Source organism: Nesoenas mayeri (genome assembly GCF_963082525.1).
Source record: "Nesoenas mayeri genome assembly, chromosome: 7".
NCBI lineage: Eukaryota > Metazoa > Chordata > Aves > Columbiformes > Columbidae > Nesoenas > Nesoenas mayeri.
In genome coordinates, this window is record NC_137551.1 from 21,626,826 (window position 1) to 21,646,525 (window position 19,700).

Sequence of the window (19,700 nt, forward strand, 5' to 3'; positions counted from 1 at the left end):
TACACAGCAACTACCTGCACACACTCACACACACAGACTGCCTCCTTTTGCCAGAGGAAATCTGATAAGATACTGCAGGGGCACAACTGTACAGCCCATTCCCTTTTTAGCTCTGAGAGAGAGACCTGCATCAAGATACTCCGCTATTCTGCATTCAGTCTAACAACCTTCATATAGAATTGCCTTTGCACTCACTACTACACAGCAGCTGACACCATACAGAAATAAGACTTTCTCACTATTAATAGAGAGCAGGTCTCAGGACTTTAAAGCTATTTGCTTTCAGATTGTCAAGGCTGACTCCATTAAAAGCAAGAAATCACATTAGGTTTTCCCTCTCAAAAAAAACCCAAAAACCCTTGTAGTCCTGGCATGACTCAGAGATAGAGATGGACAATTTAGATGAACACACAGTTGGTCAGCAGCAACATGGAACTCTATGTATATAAATGTCATGCACATGCATTATGTTATGTTCCTATACACTTATGGGCTGAAATAGTTCCATACCACAGACCTCAATACAAACCCCACCTGGTCTGGAAAGTTGGCCTTGATTCAGGGTGAATCATGAGGCAGATAAGTAGATATGCAAAGTTCAGAGCCCACACAAACTCTGCGAATGCCATCACTTTAATTTGCAGTGGAACCCAGTTCAGCATTTTCTCACATATCTTGATTTTACTGACCTGTCTGTGCAGGAGAATAAATTTATGAGGATCCCCATCTGCCCAGGGAGGAAGCTGCACATCTCCCAGAACTGTTCCATCCTGCATGCAGCCTACAGGAATTGCAAAGGGAGAATTAAAAACACGAATCATGCACACTGCAAATAGGAACAGCTTTTTCTAAAATGTTGAAGACAAAGGAAATTGAGGTGGTTTTCACATGTTCATTTTCAGGTTGTACATCTAATATAGTGCCATAGAGCACTGCAGAACCAGTTGCTCCTGTGATTTCTGATCTAGTATTAAAGCACTAAGAAGATGTTCTAGTGTGACTACCACTAACACAGTAAAAATGGGCATGACCTCAGCACAAACCATTTTAACACAGACTGCAAACTCAGACAAGACAAACCTGTTGGCACAACTTTATTTTTATACATCATCCTGTGGGCCTAACAGCCAGGTGTTGCTACTACAGCAGCCACTGAGAGGTATTTCGTTCTTAAGCCCTTTGCAATCTGATTTCTTTCAGAAGGTGACCATATGTTCTTAAATCAGAGCACAGTGTTGTGGAACTGGATGAATTCAAATCTAAGTTGAGGCTCAAGTCTGGGACTGCAGGTTTCCTTACAGTGAAGCAGTGAACAGATTCAGGTTCTTGGCTTTGACTCTTTTGTTTTCCTGTATATTTGCTCTCTATTGGCAAGATTCTGGTGTCTTTTTTAGGTTATTCCACTTGATTCCACTCAGGTCAGTCTCTTCAACTTGATTTCAGCCAGGCTCTGTTTCATGGCCTCTTCTCAGGATGAAACCGCTCAAATTTTTTCTTATCTTTTAACAATCTTCTCACATCTTTTCCCATTCTGCTATTTCCTTAGAATGCCTCAGTTCACTGAGATCTTAAATATAATACAGTTATAGCTAGACCATAACAACTTGGTTTAAGTTGTGTTTGCCATCACCAATTTAGAATGATTCTTCAGGTATTTCTCCTCTGCTTTAATTGTTAAAAAAAAAAAAAAAAGAAGTATCAGCTACAAAAAGCAGCTTTTCATTGCAAAATACGCGAATCTCCTGTAAAGTGAAATGAATAGGGACTTCCATACTTATGTCTGAATACTATTTTTTCTGGATTCTCTCTGACCCTCCATCAATGATGCAGGAAGGGCTAGAGACAGTATACATTCAGAAGAGACTGTGATGTTGCAAAATTTTCAAAAACAGCCAACTAGACTGCCTATATCAAAATTTGCCTTTGTCTGACAAAATGTGCAATTGCTTTGCACATCAACTAACAGGAACTACAACCCCTTCAGAGCTGGCAACTTGGTGGTTCTGATATAATTCAGATATTAGAAACTTGTATTCTTGTAGTCTTATTAAATAAAAAATTATCTCTCTTTGCTAGAGAGCCTCATTAGTGTGCACAGTCGAGGGAACAATTCTCAACATGTGATTTGGATCTTTTGCCTTGGCACGATGCTGGGCAGTGGAAGGGGAGCACTGAAGTTGCTTCTAGAACTTACCAAGTTCAAAGTGATTTGCATTGGTTAGGAACTCTGGCAAGTAGAAGAATTCAGGTATGAGTTCCCTGACATCACTCATGTTGTCCCTTGACGCCGATTCCCATGTGCTCCTGACGCTGTGAAACATTCTGTCTGCAACATCGAAGCTCCCACCCTGTGAAATGGAGACAGACACAAAGAATGCGGTGTGAGTATTCTGTCAAATAAAAGGCAGATGCAGAATATTAGCCAATTCTTCAGTAATCATCTTATCACATGTTTGATTAGGTGATATCTCAAAATCTGTTCCAGCTCTGCTTACCATGATCTAATATTAGGGGCTGTCTTAGTTCCAGTTTGTAGATATGTAGATTGAGAATACCATAAGGCTTGGAGCCTTAGCATAGCTTGCAGTAACACAGGGACAAGCAGAAATGATCATGGGCAACCTGAGAATATCAGCATACCCATTATTCATATTTCTGAAGGCAATTCATTCCTTTTATCCCAAAGTGATTTGCAAGCAGTGGACATAACTTCAGTGTTTTAATTTCAGTTGTGACCCAAATAGTTCTGAACATTTTTATGTACAACTCTGCTGAGAATAAAGAGTATAAAGAGGAAAGAGGGCAATAAAGGAAGAATGTCTGGGTCCCAAGCTGAATTGGTATGTAAGGGAGGAAAAACAAACTACCTCACATCCTGAGAGCATTCTGACATGTTTAGCTTAATGAGAGTCAAACACTAGACAAAAGCAGCCTTAGTAGCCTAGGACATCATTCTGAGCTATGGCTTCACGAAGAAAGAAAGAAAAAAAAAAAAAAAAATCACTCACTGAAGGAATGGTATATACCTTATATTGGAACCTTATTTCCTACAGGATTTTCTAATGGGATTTCAGATACTGAATGCATTTGTGAAAATACAGGTTCACCTTTACATAAGAGTCCCTACCTTGAGCATGAAAGGATTTTTTTTTAACATAAAATTTCTACAAGAATGGAAATAATCAAATAGAAATCAGTTTTTAGAGATCATCTGAATGAGTTTGTCAGAACAAACAAGCTGTTTCAGAAGAAAGCCAACTTTTTAATTGTATAAAGTGACAGAACCAAATTGCCTCTCAATACCTAGTTCAAGTACTGGCAGCAGTATAGCTGCCCTGCTACAACATGCTTCCAGGCTAATATAGGTATTTCTCTTTGGGGTTAATCAATTTGATCATATGTCATGGGACATGACACACCATCCCACTGTCAGGATTCAAGAGAGATTGTCAGATAGAACAAGTATCTTTAAACAGTTCTGTACTGCAGTGAAAATGTGCGAATGATTGCTCATCCTCAACCATTCAATTCTCAAAACTGCTTCACTAGGCAAAAAGAACAAGCCAACAGGACTGCAGAACAAAGACACTAAAACCCAGAGGTGGTGCAAGAGTCAGTCTGTTAATGAACAGGAGATGCAGTCAGGTTCTGTCTCTTGATAGGTTTTGTTTATTTTTCTCTCTACCTGTAGACTGCCAGATGAGGAGGATGCTGTCCTTCTGCACAGTAACAGTCAGCTGAAGTTTTGACTGGCAATCTAATAGGAAAATAACATCTAAGCATCCTCAGGCAGTAAGGAACCCTGAGCAGCAGTTCTCATATTGGTTTCTGATGATATCAACCACTGTTCTTTCAATCCCCCCAAGTACCTGCACACTTACGATACAACCCCTTCAGATCTACAAACTCTGCTAAGTCTGGGAACTGCAAGTCAAGAAATAACTTTTGTCATATCTTTTGTTAGGGAGAAACTACCCTCACAGGTAAGCGATCAAAACACAGAAGTTAATAAACCCTAAGTTTTGAAGATGAATCTCCTTGTTTGTCTTTTGAGATAGACTCCCACCAAAAGCCAATACATATTCCAGTTGGAAAGACCCTATTGCTGTTTCCCCTGAGGTGAATTGTGAAGAGGTTTTTGGTCCAGCCTCATCTCTAAATGACAACACAGTTCTGCTTCCTTGTATTTTATGTCCTTCTTCTTTATACCACTGACAATTGTGAAGCCTTCCCACACCCACACAAGGGACTGAGCGAAAAAGTGTCTGATAACATGCGTAAACCTGGCTGGAGTTAATCTGATGCACAAGGTCAGCTTGTTCTTGATCATTATTAGGCAGGGACCCTTGGAGTCAAATTCAAATCGAAATTAAAACAGAGTAGAAGAAGGACTATAAATAAATCAACAGCTAACAAGTATCTCATTGAAGCATATTAAAGGACTTGGTATATTTAATCTGCACACAGCGTGCTGTGTCTGGTGGTGATTGATGCTTTTTCATCTTTTTTTGCAGCTTTTATGAGAGCTGATGGTAATCTCCTGAGAAACAATATGATTTGTAATAAAAAGATTACCTGTATTAAATAAAAATAATATATACATAGGAAATGCTGTTAGCGCGACAAATCTGGTTAAAGATATTACCACCACAAAAAAATGTGATTTTTTCCCTGGCTGTCTAATTCATTTTAGGGAAAAGTAATATCTTTAAAACTTAAGCCTGTATTATTTATAAAGGAAGCAATAACTGATTTTCCCATTTCCTATATTAATAAATTTATTTGCATATATTTATATCAGAATTAATGAGTTTTCTCTCTCTATGAATGCAAAAACTGCACTGAAAGGGAAAAAGAGAATCAAGAATTGCTTTATGCATTTAGATTGCAAGTCGTCAAACTCTCATGGTTTTCCTATAGCAAGATATAGTAAGTCTCGGTTTTCTTTCCTTTCAGTAGAGGTCTTACATTGTCATCAGGAATATTGGGAAAACATGCATTTTGAAACTACAGTTCAGCAGGGTACACACAAAGCAACCAGTGAAAGTAATCTCTAGAGAGGTTAGAATTTCCCATATTTATAAAATTAAATATCATTGATTCTCAGTGGTGCTTTAAACCCAAAGGCCTCAAAGTGTTTCTAAGGGATGCTTACAAGGGAGCAAAGACTTAACCACATGCCCAGAGAAATTGAGAAGTAAACACCTGCGTAAATAGTGCGCAAATGACTGTTTAAGAGTCAGTGACAAAATGAAGAGAAGGAACCTTATTGTCTGTAAGTACCTTTGAGAGGTAAATGCCAGAAAATATCAGCCTGCTAACTGAAGTGCAACAGTGGGATAAGAATAAAAGTGGGTAAAATCTGAGTTGAATCAAAAGCAAGTGTCACCAACTGTCAAAGGCATAGGGTCTTAGAGTGCTTTTCTGATGAAGACATTAAACACAGAAACCTTTGCTGCTATTTTGTGGTGCTGAGACCAATTTCTGAAAGGAATTCTATGAGGTACTTGACTAAGGTGAAATGGAAACACCACCCAACACTTTAAAAAAATGTGAAATAATAAAGTTTTGTAAACTCCTGTACAGTTCCCTTACTAGAGGCAATGCTTCCTCACTACCTTCTTCTGCGGTGAGGTGTAAATCAATTATTTGACTTGAGAAGCAGTATGGTATGCCAAGATCAATTTTTCAGAAGGGGCGCGCGCACGTTGTTTCATTTCCTTGTCATGTGCATTCAGACTGGCAGGTTGCAGTTATAAGCATAGCTTTTCTACTTTTTAAGATGCTGAGAAGCTCTCACAGCTCCCGGCTCAGCCTATTTCCAGGGTCTTGAGTTTGGGAGTACTCATAAAGTACAGTGAAATGACAGTGATGAGCTCAGCTGAACATGTAGCAACATAAAAGCAAAGGAATGACTATGGAAGAAGTTAAATGGTTTCAATGGATACACATGCAGACAAAATTTTGAGTGTTTCAGACCTCAGCAGACTTTGAAGATAACTATCCCCACAAAAATGGTTACTTGCTAACCACACGCAAACACAGACACAAAACACTTACTCAGACTGGGAACTTGTTATGCATGAAAAGTGCGCCAGTGAGACAACAGCAGCCTTTGTTGTTTACAACAAGAAATAACTGCTCCATAGTCATTCATGACTGCAGCTAACATATGGCTCACAGGGTGCGATGGTAACCATTGCCTCAGGTGGTTCAGTAACCCATCAGCTACTGCTGGTAACAGCCAATATCATACAGCTTATTACTTAATTAGCACAGCACTTTATTTGTATTAGTTCATTTAAAAAAAAAAAAAAAAGACCAACACAACAGCAAAGCACTTGGAAAGCTGCAGAAGGCATGGCCAGCCATCACTACATGTACAACAATCTGACTGGAATATTCTGGCCCTGCTGTCTTCCTCACATTGCTCCATAAAGACAGGCATATTTCAGAAAGACGCTTCTTAGAAATGCACTTTGAGGACCTGTCCTCCTGGTAGACCCTGCTATAACACAAAATGTATTACAGAAGTAATGGTAACAACTGTCTGGCACAGCCCAAGTGTCTATGCTTGTGTGTCACCAACTGCCTGCTGAAGAGGTCCATCAGGAAATTTAGGGCCCCTGTATGCTGATCGGCTGGAAAAGGTAAGCACAAAGTTCAGTTGCCATGAAATTAAATTCCATGGCAAGTGCTTTTGGCACCATAAACCAGTGCCAAGTTCAGAACAAGCTAAAAAAAAAAATATTAATTCTGGAGCACTGGAGGTAGTCTCATCCCATTTCTCCTTCAGAGAGCTGATCCCATCATCCCTATCATTCTCCACTCACCAAATCTGTGTGTCCTCATCTGGCCCAGGAATGCTCTTTATGCCACTTCTAGGCAGCTCCAAGTGCTTGCCTGTAGCCACATTTCTGTATGAGCACTTGGGCCTAGAATACCTACCATGAAAGTCTCATCTGCCTCAAAATCAGAAAATTATGTTCAGACAGGCAGTAAAACATTTTCTTGGTGTTTACATGCCACAGCTCTCACAAAAAGCCTCACAGGACCAAAATGAAATATTCCTTCTCTCTGAAAACAGAACAAGGTCACCAGGGAGCCATGCTCCTATTGAGATATTTTCACTGAATTCAACAGGCACAGCACAGAGCCTTCACTAAGCCCAGAGTCCACACAGAGTATACAGAAAACATCAAAAGAATTAATCCTCCTTCATTACACAGCCACTGTAATGTGCTACACAGTTCATGGCAAGGTGTAGAAGGGAAGCTATCTTGCCCCTTACCTGCAGGGAACAGAAGGTCTGGGTAAATGGCTCCAGTCGGACTAGGTAAGATGCCACTATAATTGCTGATGAATAGTGAGTACAGTAATGACACTGGGCTGACAGGTCTCCTGGAAATTGGACACAAATCAGATTTCAATGGAAGATATCGCCATTTCAAGCCCACAATATCTTATTACTACAGCACAACTAAACAGGGACCAGGTCTTTAAAGCAGATAGCTCCAAGGATCTGTGAGCAAAAACACACCTTGCATATTTGTATTGAATGTGCACAGTTACTGCCACCTCTGTATGTTCTTTTTTTGCCTTCTATGTTTCATTTTCTGAAGAGTAAGTCCTTTAACTTTCCAGACCATCCCCTTCTCCATTAGTACCAAAAAAGGTCTTGATTTCCAGAGGTCAGCCACCTCAACATCCTGTTTTTTTCTCTTACAGTAGCTGTTAGCTAGGCTGTGTGCAGCAGTCCTCTACATGTAACTTAGCTAACAGACAAGACTAATGCTCACACCTTAGGTAACAGAGCAGTCTTTTTCCAGGGAACATTGCTTTTTTTCTGTAGCATCTCTTCCTGCCCAAGGGAAGACAACAGAATGCACCAGTACAAAGGCATGTAAGGCAGTGCTTGCAGGAGTCACTTCTCTTTGAATCCTCAACTAGTTTGTATGCAGAAGGAAGAGGGTTTCTTTAATATGGTGCCTCCCTTAGCCACAGCTCTGGAAAGTTTTGGGGTGATGTTTTCTAAGGAATTCATCAGCATCCCCAAAAGCCTGAGGAGACTCAAGCCTCTGCTGTTTGTCACTCTCCTAAAACACTCACCCTCACTCTTCTCCACCTCATTGTAGCGCTGGATGAACTTGCGTTTCCTCTCCATAGTCTGTGCTCCCATGGGCTTTGACAGGTCCCGAAATGTTTGAGGATTAGTAAGGTTGAGATTCTGAAAAGCAAAACCAGAAAAGATGTGGATGTTTCGATCCCTGAGTCTTAGACATCATGACTAACTCAGTGACACTGGATGGAAGCAAGGCTGTGTTGGAAGGTTCACCTATACAAGAAGTCCACAGACTCAGTACCAAAACACCCATCTCCAGAACTGGGATGGGCCTTGTAAAGAGCGTGGCAGCATGTGCCACAGAAAGGATAGTGTGTATAAGGAACTTTACAAATAAAGGACACGGCAGGTTGCAAATTCGTCTCAAGGATTTTTTGTCCAAATCTCCTTGTCAGGGGTCACAGAAGCCTGTCCCTGCTGAGCTGATGCAGCTTGCCCTTAACTACGTATGTTTTTAAGAGATGTTCATCCAACTCTCTGAGGCAAAATGTGATCCTAAGCATGCTGATTTGAAGATAGGCTAATTTATAAAGAAGCAATACAGGTCAAAATTTGAACCCTTGGGTCTATACCCTTCTGCTTCAATGGCATCATTCAACAAACCTTTGTATGGTTGCTATCATAGAAAATACAGAATGACACAGCTAGTACTGACCTCGGAGTGATAGTCAGCGAGGACCCATGGAAACACAGGATACTGCATGTAATCATTATAGCTGCGGCCAGCCAATGTGTTCAGGTACATGAGGTAATCAAAGTTGCTGATCTCCCTCTTCTGCCAGGAAAAGGAAACAAACATTAAAATCTCCTAACTATGCCTCTGAAAATAATGCCTCAAAGGCACACTCAGAGCCCTGTGGTTCCCAGGTGCACCAGGATAAGAATTATAAATAGTGTAATCAATTGCTGATTGCCATTCAGATCAGCACAATCTCTTATACAACAATCCATTCTGGAGAATCAGAGTCTTGTTTCTGGCTCTTCTTCAGACAGGCCATTTGCATTTGTCTATAATCACCCATTGCTTTTATGCTGTATTTGCATAACAGAGCACTTTTTCCCTGATTTAAAAGTGATGCATGCAATCTGTATATTGCAAAATCCTGGACAACTGCCTGTACAGAAAAGGCTGCACAAAGTGCTATGTATAAATAAGAAGGTATAGATTTCTCCAATGTGTCTTGGGTCAACAAGATCAAGGGTACAGCAAAGTAAATGCATCTCTCAGCTCAGCAAAACATCTGGGAAAAGACAAGATGCACCGATTTAATTGTACAGATGATTCATGAATAATCATTCAACTAGGTGGCTCTCTTTGGTCTCAGTTTTAAAAAGTACATAAAATCACACTTGCTCCACCAAACAGTAGCACCATATGTGTCATAGCAGGAGGAGCAAAACTTCCACAATAATCAGATGTAAATACTCTGCTCTTCTTGCCAATAGCCTCACCTCTAGCAGTGAGAGAACACTTTAGGCCTTGTAGTAAACACATACACACACAAATATCTGTAAACAGAAACACAGACAAGTGCTGAAATTCTTTGCTTAACGATGTGCAGCCACTACTCAGCTTACCTGCCACTTTTGAAGCATTGTCTTCTTTTCCCCTCCTGAGTGCTTCCTGTACGGAATAAATATTCAACTGAAATAGACTGCTTCAGAACAGTAAGAGAAAGTTAAAACATTCACATCTGTACCCCTGGCTCTCATCCCACAGAAATGACAGAACATCAAAACTAGAAGAATATTGAAGTTTCATCATTGACTAAGTAATTAAAAATTTCAAAAAGAGTGTCATTGATTAGGTTAGTGCTGCACATTACAAATTTCACTACTGCTTTCATTAGGAAGGAAGAGTCTGTCTTATGAACCAGGGTGGCCTATCTTCAGATAGCTGATGAGTTTATCACTGTCAGTCACTCTCCCTATGACATGCTGACTTGCCCCAAGATAATTGCCAGTCTGGTCCTGAAAGAAGTGCCATGTAAAGTATGATATTTAATAAAGAAAAAAGAAGGAACTATGGTGGTGGTGCTAAGGATGGGTTCTCTTTGCCTTAAGATATCTCAGCAAATTGTGATGGTGATGCCACATGGTAAACTGCAAGAATTCAGAAGCTGACTCACAGGCAGAGAAGATGCTCTGGCAGCAGAGGCAGATGGACAGCTGGGAACAGCAACCTCCTCAGCTGTTCCAAGCCAAGCCACACTGGGGACAGCAACCTCCTCAGCTGTTCCAAGCCAAGCCACACTGCTGATCAGTCTGTGCTCCTGATCTCATCCCACCATAGAGCTGGAGTGCTAGTGGCAGGTACCATTAAGGCTGGCTGTTTCTGTTCTTAAGCCTTGTTCTCAAAGGCTCATGCTTTTCTGAAGCATTCTGAAAATAATATCTTGAAACCAGAGGTGTCTCAGTCTCCATATCACAGATCTTCTTTTTACATAAAGCACTTTGAAACTAATGTAGTCCTTAAAAAGAGACTTGCCATCTTGATAATTTTTTAACGCAATAGAGTAAATACAGTTTTTCTACTTTGTTCTCAAAATGTAACTTTTTACCGAAACTTTAGACAAAAAACAAAACAGCTTAAGGAAGATTCTAAACAGGGGAATTCACTTGAAAGTATGAAAGGGTTAAAGGTTCTGAGCGAAATAACACAGTAATGTTTCAACTACACTGAGCTAGAAGGCGTGTAACTATCTGAAGGCCATGGACTTCCTCTTGTCAGTTCCTAGAGACCACACAGACAAGTGACAGATTCTGCATTAAAGAAACTTTTGATCTGTCAAAGTAAACAGGGTTACTGACACATGATATAACTGGTGGTAGGAGATGTTTTTCCCTTTGAGTGTACAACTTCAAGCTAATCCTAAGGTGCCAGCTCAGAAACGGGATACTGACTTCCCAAAGTGTAAGGAAATCAGTTCAACCACAGGCTGTAAAACTGCTACAGGAGTAACTAGCTGCTATTTTAAACCTTGTGCTCTACATTGGATCACACCAGAAGTTTGTAAAGCTAGGCTTAAACCATCCTCAGAGATCTAAATCAAACACTAGTGTGTTCTATGACCATTACATTTTCATTGAATTTGCAGTATTTGCAATATTGCAGTATTGCAATCTTGGCAGTATGAATTTCTTTTGAACTACCTTTCATGATTACGAATCATTATTTTACTGCCTATTCACTCCTGGTCCAGTTAATAGTGCACATAAAGGAAAAACACTACAGTTTTCTCAACACAGTATTTTATGCCTTGCTTAGGAACTCTGTTCATAGAAAAGTGAAGAATTTTGCACAGCCTAAGTAATTATTTGTTTCAAGGACAAATATGAAACCCAGGACCAGTTCCAGCTCATGGTCTACAACCCCTAAACTTAGTTTAGTTCTGCTGCTAAGCATATGAAATCTAACAATGAGAGGCTAGATTTATAAAAAACAGGCATATGGGAAAATTGGTTCTTCACTATTTGTAAAAAATTAATACATTATAAGATGGTCTGATTTACACAATGTAAATCTTAAGAAAGTTCATTGACTAGAGTTATGGTAGTTTTGCATCCCCTGTTTGAGCCACACTTAGCTCATGAATGTAACAATTGCAAAGTAGAAAACAAATACCATGAACACTTATCCTTTACAACTCAACCCTCTCACACTACCCGTAGACTTCACAGGGCTTTGCCTCTTATGCCTTTTTAATGTCTCCAAAAGATATTTGGAACTTGGAGAGAGTATCTCAAAGGGATGGAACAGGATCAGTACTCCTAGCATCGTTTGAAGTGTGGTTGGATTAGGGTGTTTTTCACAGAGGAATCAGATTAGGTTCTTCTCTTTCCACAGGGGCAGACAGACTCACTAAAACTGCCCAGGTTTATTTTGGGTTTATGGCTGAGTTAGAAAGCAAAATATTATTTAATGTACAAACCTGTTTAATCTATCACTCCTCCAACATTTTCAAGTGGCAGCATTATAAGGGAACTAAAATACTGTATACAGGACTAAACTGTCCCAGTTTGTGAATGTGTTACACAAATATACATGTGTTGACTTATGGGTGCAATGATCCTCTAGTGGAACTCTTGCTCTGCTTGTCACAAGCCCTAAACAGCTAATAAGGACTCTACAAGGGTCAAAACAATCTTCTCTCTGCTGTCTTTGGAAGCTGCTTTATAACTCAGAGGATGATGGATTCAACATGTCATGAAAATATGCAAGGCTAAATGTTGTCACTCCCCTGTAAGAGTCATCCTTCTGGGTCTCAGGGGACCAGGCAAGATGCTTCCTCCAGGTCTCCTGAGATCTGGAATTCTGCGTTCTCTCTTGTTAACTCACAGAGGTTCAGAACATGAATCACACTACAGGCAGCTCAAGCCTATTCCTCCCTTCTTCTTGGTAATCAACCAGCATTCCTCCAGCCAACACCACCCCAACCAGCTCAGCAACAGCTCAAAGCAGATCAACTGCAGCTATCCAACCCTAGTAAGTGCATTAATAAACAAATAATCAAAGGCTGGTTTTAAAAAGAAACAAAAGTGCTTTATAAATGTAAATAACCAAACTTCAAGAGGCGGTGAAGTTCTATGAAGTAGAAGAGGTACCTACGTATCTATCTATGCCTAAATCTATAAGATATTTGTACGGCATTAGCCATGGCAGAATCTAATCATGATGTGTACTAATGATGATCCACCTTTGCCTACACTATCCATAAGTTATTTATTAATTCCTCTTCCATTAACATAAGACTATGATCTCACTCTTGTGAAAGCCACTGCTCTCCATTTTCTATAGACAGGTAGACCTCAACCCATTTGGAGATTCATTGCAGTTGAGATAATCTCAAGAATAAGACTTTTTCTCCACTGAAATTAATACTAAAATTCCAATAAACTTAATTAGGTTCTTAGACTTCACAAAGCTGCTTTCATTTTCTGTCTTCCATGTCCTAGACCTCTAAAGTGTGCCAAAACAGTGCCAAGGCTCTCTTAAAACCACTTTTCTGAAAGAATCTTTGGAATTACCAAAATATTGTGAGGAAAATGCCCTTCCTGGTAAACTACAATCTAGGTCCAAGTCCTGCTACTAAAAGACAAAAGAAGTTAAAAATCAATGTCAGCTTTCCCTATGAAACAGTTAACTCTCTCTCAAATCTCAGAAAGTGTTAGGTTAGATTACTTTAGAAAAAAAGGTACAGGGTCCTCCTTTTTTGATTGTACCAGTCTACCTTCTGGGCTTTCTTACTCTGTGCTCAAATAATAGAGATATTATGCAAAATTCACAAATAGGTATAATGTTAAAGCAAGGCTCCTTAAATAGGATGTCTTGAAGGGGTCAGGGAGGAAGAAAGGAATCTCCCTCATTTACAGAGCACTGTTTGCAGCATGTGTATTCACAGGCTTAAACCAGACAAAAGGATAACTTTTCCACTGCAGAAATGCAGCACTCAAGGACACTTCAGGTTGTGAAAAACATCAAGCAAATTTAATTAATTTGTTGAGGTGAGCAAAATGCAATCTCCAGCCCTGGAATCAGACAAACACATCAACATTATCAGCTTCTTTATAACAGTAATATCCAGTACCCACTATCAGCAAGAGGGACCTCAGTGTTGCATCTCCTGTGAACAACACCTGCCACAAAACACACAGCTACACCTCACAGTGTTACAGACAAGTTAAAAAAAAAAAAAGCCAAATTACTAAAATGGACAGTTAAGGCAATATTAGAAGCTGAGGAACAGCTTCTAACCAGGTCCAGATGCTTTTTCTTTCTGCATAATTTGAAATCTAACATTTCCAGGCATTGCATCCAGTTCAGTTCTCTTCTCTCCAGCTTTAACTTGCATGCTGGGACCAAACCTTATGCTAATGATCTCCAAAGACCTAGCAGTGCTGTTGCTTGGGAACAAAAGTTTCACAGACTGTGAAAGAAGAATTGAATAGAGACTCTGGAGCTGGGGAAGTACTTTTTGTCACTCCTCCTTCCCCCCCTCTGCACACTCACACAAATTTCTTGAAGGGCTGCCATTTTCCATCAAGGAAGCACAATTCAGAATTTGCAGGACTTTGAAAAGAAAATTGTCCTGTGCTTCCTGCTCACAGCTTTATTTACAGACTGAAAAACTAATTTCATTACTCAAAGAAGAGTAGACGGAGGACAACTGCACAGTAACAGACTGTGAAGGCTCATCCCACACTACTGAAAAAAACAAGCAGCTTGTGACATCTGTACCTCATCTTTAAGTCTTCCTAGCTGCTTGCTGGTAAGATCTTATGAAGGGGGGCAGTCTGGCAGAATTCTTAAGATGAACCAATGTTTTTGTTTGTTCTTGGTGGGCCTTGGTTTTACAAATAGCCTTGCACTGTGTGATAGCACAGGAGATATGGGGTGATCTAGAAAAGTAAGAAAATTAACAAGGAAACCTCTATCTATTTGCTCACAGCATGATTTAGTCTAAACTTGCCTGTTAGCGAGAGACTGTATTTACAATATCTCTCTTCCACAACAGGTCGTATCCAACAACAAAGAAGTGGTAACAGGCTTGTAAGCAGGGAAATAAAAATCCCCCTAACTAGAACTGCTTGGCTTAATGCAAAATCATTTACTACACAAACACTGTTTTTAAGATGTATATGAAAGTATTTCCATAGAGTTATTCTGTAGGTGAATTACAATATGTCACCTCACTGCCCTCCTGTCCCTAGAGAGGTGCAGGCACACATAGCTCCGCTGGACTTGGCAAGTCTGCTCTGCGATAAGCAGACTTCCAGGAGGAAGACAGAGGAAACTTTTCTTACAGACTAATTCAAGATGGTTGGGTGCAGCAAATTAGGAAGCAGCCTATGGGAGGAAAAGAACAGGCAGCATCACAGAGAAGGAAGTCCTGAAACACCCAATGTCACAGGCAGAAGGCATGTTCTGCTCCTGCCAGACCTATGCAGAGAAATGAAGAAGAAAGGTTCAAGTGGAAGAGACTGCATCATCAAGGTCCAAATATGTATTCCTCTGAGATCAGATCCCTTTCTTGGAGCAGGCTTAAGACACAATGGGTCATGACTGTGGCCTGTACAACTGCTTAAGTGCAGATAAAGAGTAATCTCCATTCTTTCCTTGCCTCAGAGAGACACTGACAGTCCTAGTCCTGATGCTCAAGGTCTTCCCTTCCTGCATCTCCCAGCAACAGAAAGCACCACATACAGCATGATGCCCTTGACATACATTTTCTATTTATTTCTGTATCAAGTCAGCCTCAAAGCTCTGCGCCTATGAAACACTCCTAAAGGTCTGGCAGCTCCAGACCAAAGATTTTACCAAATGTGGATAAAAAAGGAAAGAGTTTTCCAGTCAAGGTCCTCTTTAGCTAGACCTTATCACATAGGAATGCAGCACCTCCACCCTTGGGCAAAGGCCTGCCAGCAACTCAGAGGGTGAATCTAGCAGTGGAATGAGGGTTTAGAGAAAATCAGTAAAGAGTTCTCTCTAGTCATTGTAATTTTTTAGATAGCAGGGCAACACATGCACCTCTCCTTCTGCTATCCCAGGAGAAGCACTGCGAACATGAGGTTGAACGGGCATAATTAACATTTACACCAAGGACGGCTTCTGTTATTCCTGTTTTTCAGTATCAGTGGCTACAGAACTGGAGCCCTCTTACGCAGAGCTAAAGAAAATGAGACATGGCTAAGTAAGCTCCATTATCTCCAGCTACAGCCCTGTGAAACACAGATTATTAGTTTACAAACATGCAGAGACAAGAGTTATTCATCCCCTTCAAGCTGTTTGGTGCACTGCAGTGTTTCTGCAGAACTCTAATGCTAATCCCTATCTTTAGGATTGTAAATCACCCCTTTGTAAATTTGAAACATGGCTCCAACTTTTAACACAAAGGAAATAGCACTTGGAAAGCATGAGCACTCCCTAGAGACTCACGTTTTCCTGATCAGTGCATGTGAGAAGTCCATAGTAGGATTTAAAGAAAACCTGACTAAAGGAGACCTGACCCTACCTTCAGGTGGGCATTATCTAGTGCATTATACAAAGGGATCTGTCTTCAGGAGAATTACCCTGATCTGTTTTTGTTTGGACTTCTTGAAAAATCTGAAAGGTCCAGGGTCAAACTATGTAACAAGCTGGCAAGGGTTATTGACAGAGAAGTACCAAACCTCAAAGGTTGAAGCGTTCCACGGCTCCCGACAAGCCTCCAGCGCCCAACCTTCGACACCGGCTCCCTCTAGTGCCCCCGGGGCCGCACAGCACTGAGGGACCCCGGCCCCGGGAACCGGCACCCACAGACCCCGGCGGAACAGGCTGACTTGTTGGTTAGTTGCTGGTTTTAAGAAAGGAAACTAACCGTTTTGGATCGATGTTACTCCATTGGTTTTTAAATGTAAAGTAATGGAAAAAAGTTACTAGAAACTGAACATGTTTCTGAGAGTTTAAAAGAGGTTTTTTAAAGCATTTTAAAAATATATAATTTTGACTTTAGAAAAAAAAAAGTATTTTTTCCTAGAGACCCTCCCTTTCTTTTTTTTTTTTTTTTTAGAGCATACTTGGCTAAAGAACTTCACTGATCAAAATGCATTGTATGTTTTGGTCAACTCATCCAACACAAAATTCAGACAAAGAGAAAGTTAGACCCAAAAGTCACCAGGTTCACATCAACCACAGGAGGCAGAATGTCTCTCTCTATCCTGCAAAATGCAAGGAAGCTGCCCCACAGATCTTTTTCTGACGCATGGTTATCACCCTCTGTGCACCAGTAAGGGACTTAGGGTGTCCGCTATCAGTAGTAGGGCATTTCCCATGCATGAACTTGATCTTCAGAGAATTGCCAAAAAGAACATTTAATCAGATCCTTAAAATGACTGAAACACAATTAAAACAAAACAAAACATTATTTTGACCTCCAGAATTCATACCCACTCATGGGCAAACTATTTAAGCTAATCTCAACAAAGGTGGAAAAAGTGCTTGATTTCCCACTGTAGAGTACTTTGCTTCAGTTACCAGTCTACACTATGGAAAGCATAGCATTGATATTGCCCTTGAGACACTGTAAGGTTAAATACAGGAAAGAGGGGGAGGTCTTCAGATGTAATGGTAATATGGCCCTGTAAGTACTGGTGAGAGATGGAAACATGAGAGTGACAGACTCAGAAAGATTTATTAACAACTATATTAAACATTTTTATATAAAATAACAAAGACTTCATTTTGGAATGTACCACTATGCTGCTTCCAGGATTTTCTGAAGCATCTACCTCATTACAGAGATCCCAGGAGGGTAAGTGATAACTGGCAGACATCCCCCTTGCTTTTGCATTATTTTTGGCTATGGCATGTAACTGAAAAGGAGCTGAAAAGCCTTAGTTACAGCCTGAGCTTCCCCTTCATGTATTTGCACATGATTAATGAGTAGCCAAAAAGCCTGAGGGGTTTGTAATGAAGCCTTTCTAATAACTGTATTGTAGACAGACCCATATTTTGTCCCAAATAATAATTCAGAGTTACGATTTGTCTCTTCACAATTAAATGCCAGAGTGCCCTGACCATCCTGAGATCAGTCAGCTGTAACCCATGCTCCTCTCTGTGCTATGGCTGAGAGGGACATTGTCATCCATTTCCAGAGAATCAGCCTATTTCCTTTGTAACTAGCCATAATTAGCAGCTGTATTTGATGACCTTCGATTAGAGAGACAGTTCACCAAACCTGAGGCTACAGTGAACTACATAGCACATGCTGAGCATCAGCATTAGTCAAAAGTCTGACCAGAACACTTAAATGCATTTTTTGAGGGCAGGACACCTTTGCAGTGGGAGTCCATCTAATCCACAACACGGATGGATAGACAAGGTTAGACCATCCATAGTCTCTGCCTGAGAGCACAGGAGACACTTAGCAAGGCGTGGTTTACCATGCCAGTAAGCAGCACTGACACAGATCCCCTGTTGCAGTCTGCCCTGCAGGTGATGTGTGAACTGCAAATAGTCATAGCAAATCTGGGAGCCCACTATGTTCCCAAGATCCTGGTTAAAACAAGACTTTTAATCATTTGCTTTAAATATTTAATCTTTCAGCAGTGTCCAGAGCCCAAATCTCAGCTCCATTAAACAAGATGTTTAACTAACCTGCAACATATGTCCAGCTTGTAAAGAAGGCACCCTGTTGGTCTGGTAGAATAAGCATGGTTTTGGATAGCTTCTTTTAGTGCAGTCCCCAAGGTCTGAATTGAAACTCACAATACATTTTGCTCAGGTCCTCAAATGGCTGGTAGATAGCAACACATTTCATTCAGTTACATTACATGGTGAGCTCAAATCAGTACCTCGGGATGAAAGACAGCATATTTCTCCCACTTGCAATCTCATCCTGTAATGCCAGATAGGTGTTACAATGCAATATAATAATATTGTAAATTACTAGAATTTCACCTACCCCAAATACTTTCAGGAAGAACTTTCAGACTTGCAGTTCCAGGGTTGAAAAATCCTGATCTTAAAAAGACTTCTGAAGAGTCCAATGGTCACGTGTTCATTTTTAACTAAGTGATTACTTTGTTATGAATTGGAAAGTAACAGACACTGGTTTCAACAGCTTTACTGGAGTTCCCTTATTTTATCCACAGGGTCTGGTGTGTGTCTCTGTCTCTCAGTGGAAAGGATGGCCAAAGGTAAAGGTCCAAAAGGAAAGAAGATCACCTTGAAAATTGCCAAAAAATCCATGTGGATATCTGCTGAAGGAGGACGCCGTCTTGACTTAAGCAAGATGGGCATCACCACCTTCCCCAAGTGCATTCTGAAACTGAATGATGTGGAGGAACTTGATTTGAGCAGGAACATGATAAAAAAGATTCCTAGCAGCATTGAGCAGTTCCAGAAACTGCGCTGGCTGGACCTGCATAGTAATCAGCTTGAGGATCTGCCTGAGGCAATAGGTAAACTTCAGAACCTTTACTATCTGAATATAAGCAACAACAAGCTGACCACCAAAAAACTGCCAAAAGCATTAAACCTTCTCAAGAACCTGCGCATTCTCAACCTTGGCTTGAACAGTCTTGACAGTATTCCCACCAGTCTTGGGGCCCTGAAGGACCTTAAGGAGTTGGGTCTCTTTGACAATGCCTTGACCACCATCCCAAACAGTGTGAAAAACCTCCCCAACCTCAAGAAACTGAATGCAGATAGAAACCCTTTCCCAGATTCAACAAAGGAAGAAGAGCCTGCTGACTCCATCAAACGCATAAAAACACTTTACTTAGTACAAGAGAAAGACCTGTGCTGTTCCTGCCTGCAGACGTGTCAGGATGAGAGGCATAACATGAACAAGTTAACAAACGTGACACCCAGCCCCTCAAAGAAGCTGAGTTTCCCTTTACTTCTTACACCCAATTCCTCTGCAAAGCATAACCAAGAAGAATGGAGATTAAGAGACAAAGATCTCTGAAATCTATCAAGGCATTCGATAGACCATGTCCCATGAAGTCCAGCCCAAGCTAATAAAACACAGACCTCCTTCCTGCAGTTCTTCTCTTTCAAATATCTACTCTGTTTTAGAAGTGGCAGATCTGTTTG

General features: G+C 40.6%; 2 protein-coding genes across 2 annotated transcripts in view; one reads left to right on the forward strand and one right to left on the reverse strand.

Moving 5' to 3' along the window:
• WDFY4 (WDFY family member 4) overlaps nucleotides 1-19,700 on the reverse strand; it is a gene marked incomplete at both ends in the record, with an annotated part of 133,028 nt that overhangs the window by 20,359 nt on the left and 92,969 nt on the right. Inside the window, 6 exons of the mRNA XM_080347540.1 lie at nucleotides 690-781; nucleotides 2,195-2,348; nucleotides 7,292-7,401; nucleotides 8,110-8,227; nucleotides 8,778-8,897; nucleotides 9,701-9,746. Coding sequence (XP_080203666.1) covers nucleotides 690-781; nucleotides 2,195-2,348; nucleotides 7,292-7,401; nucleotides 8,110-8,227; nucleotides 8,778-8,897; nucleotides 9,701-9,746 — 640 coding nt within the window. The remainder of the gene's footprint in view (nucleotides 1-689; nucleotides 782-2,194; nucleotides 2,349-7,291; nucleotides 7,402-8,109; nucleotides 8,228-8,777; nucleotides 8,898-9,700; nucleotides 9,747-19,700) is intronic.
• LRRC18 (leucine rich repeat containing 18) lies at nucleotides 18,790-19,572 on the forward strand (the record flags this gene model as incomplete). The annotated part of the gene is made up of 1 exon (XM_080347541.1): nucleotides 18,790-19,572. One exon carries the CDS (start codon nucleotides 18,790-18,792, stop codon nucleotides 19,570-19,572), a length of 783 nt encoding a protein of 260 aa, XP_080203667.1.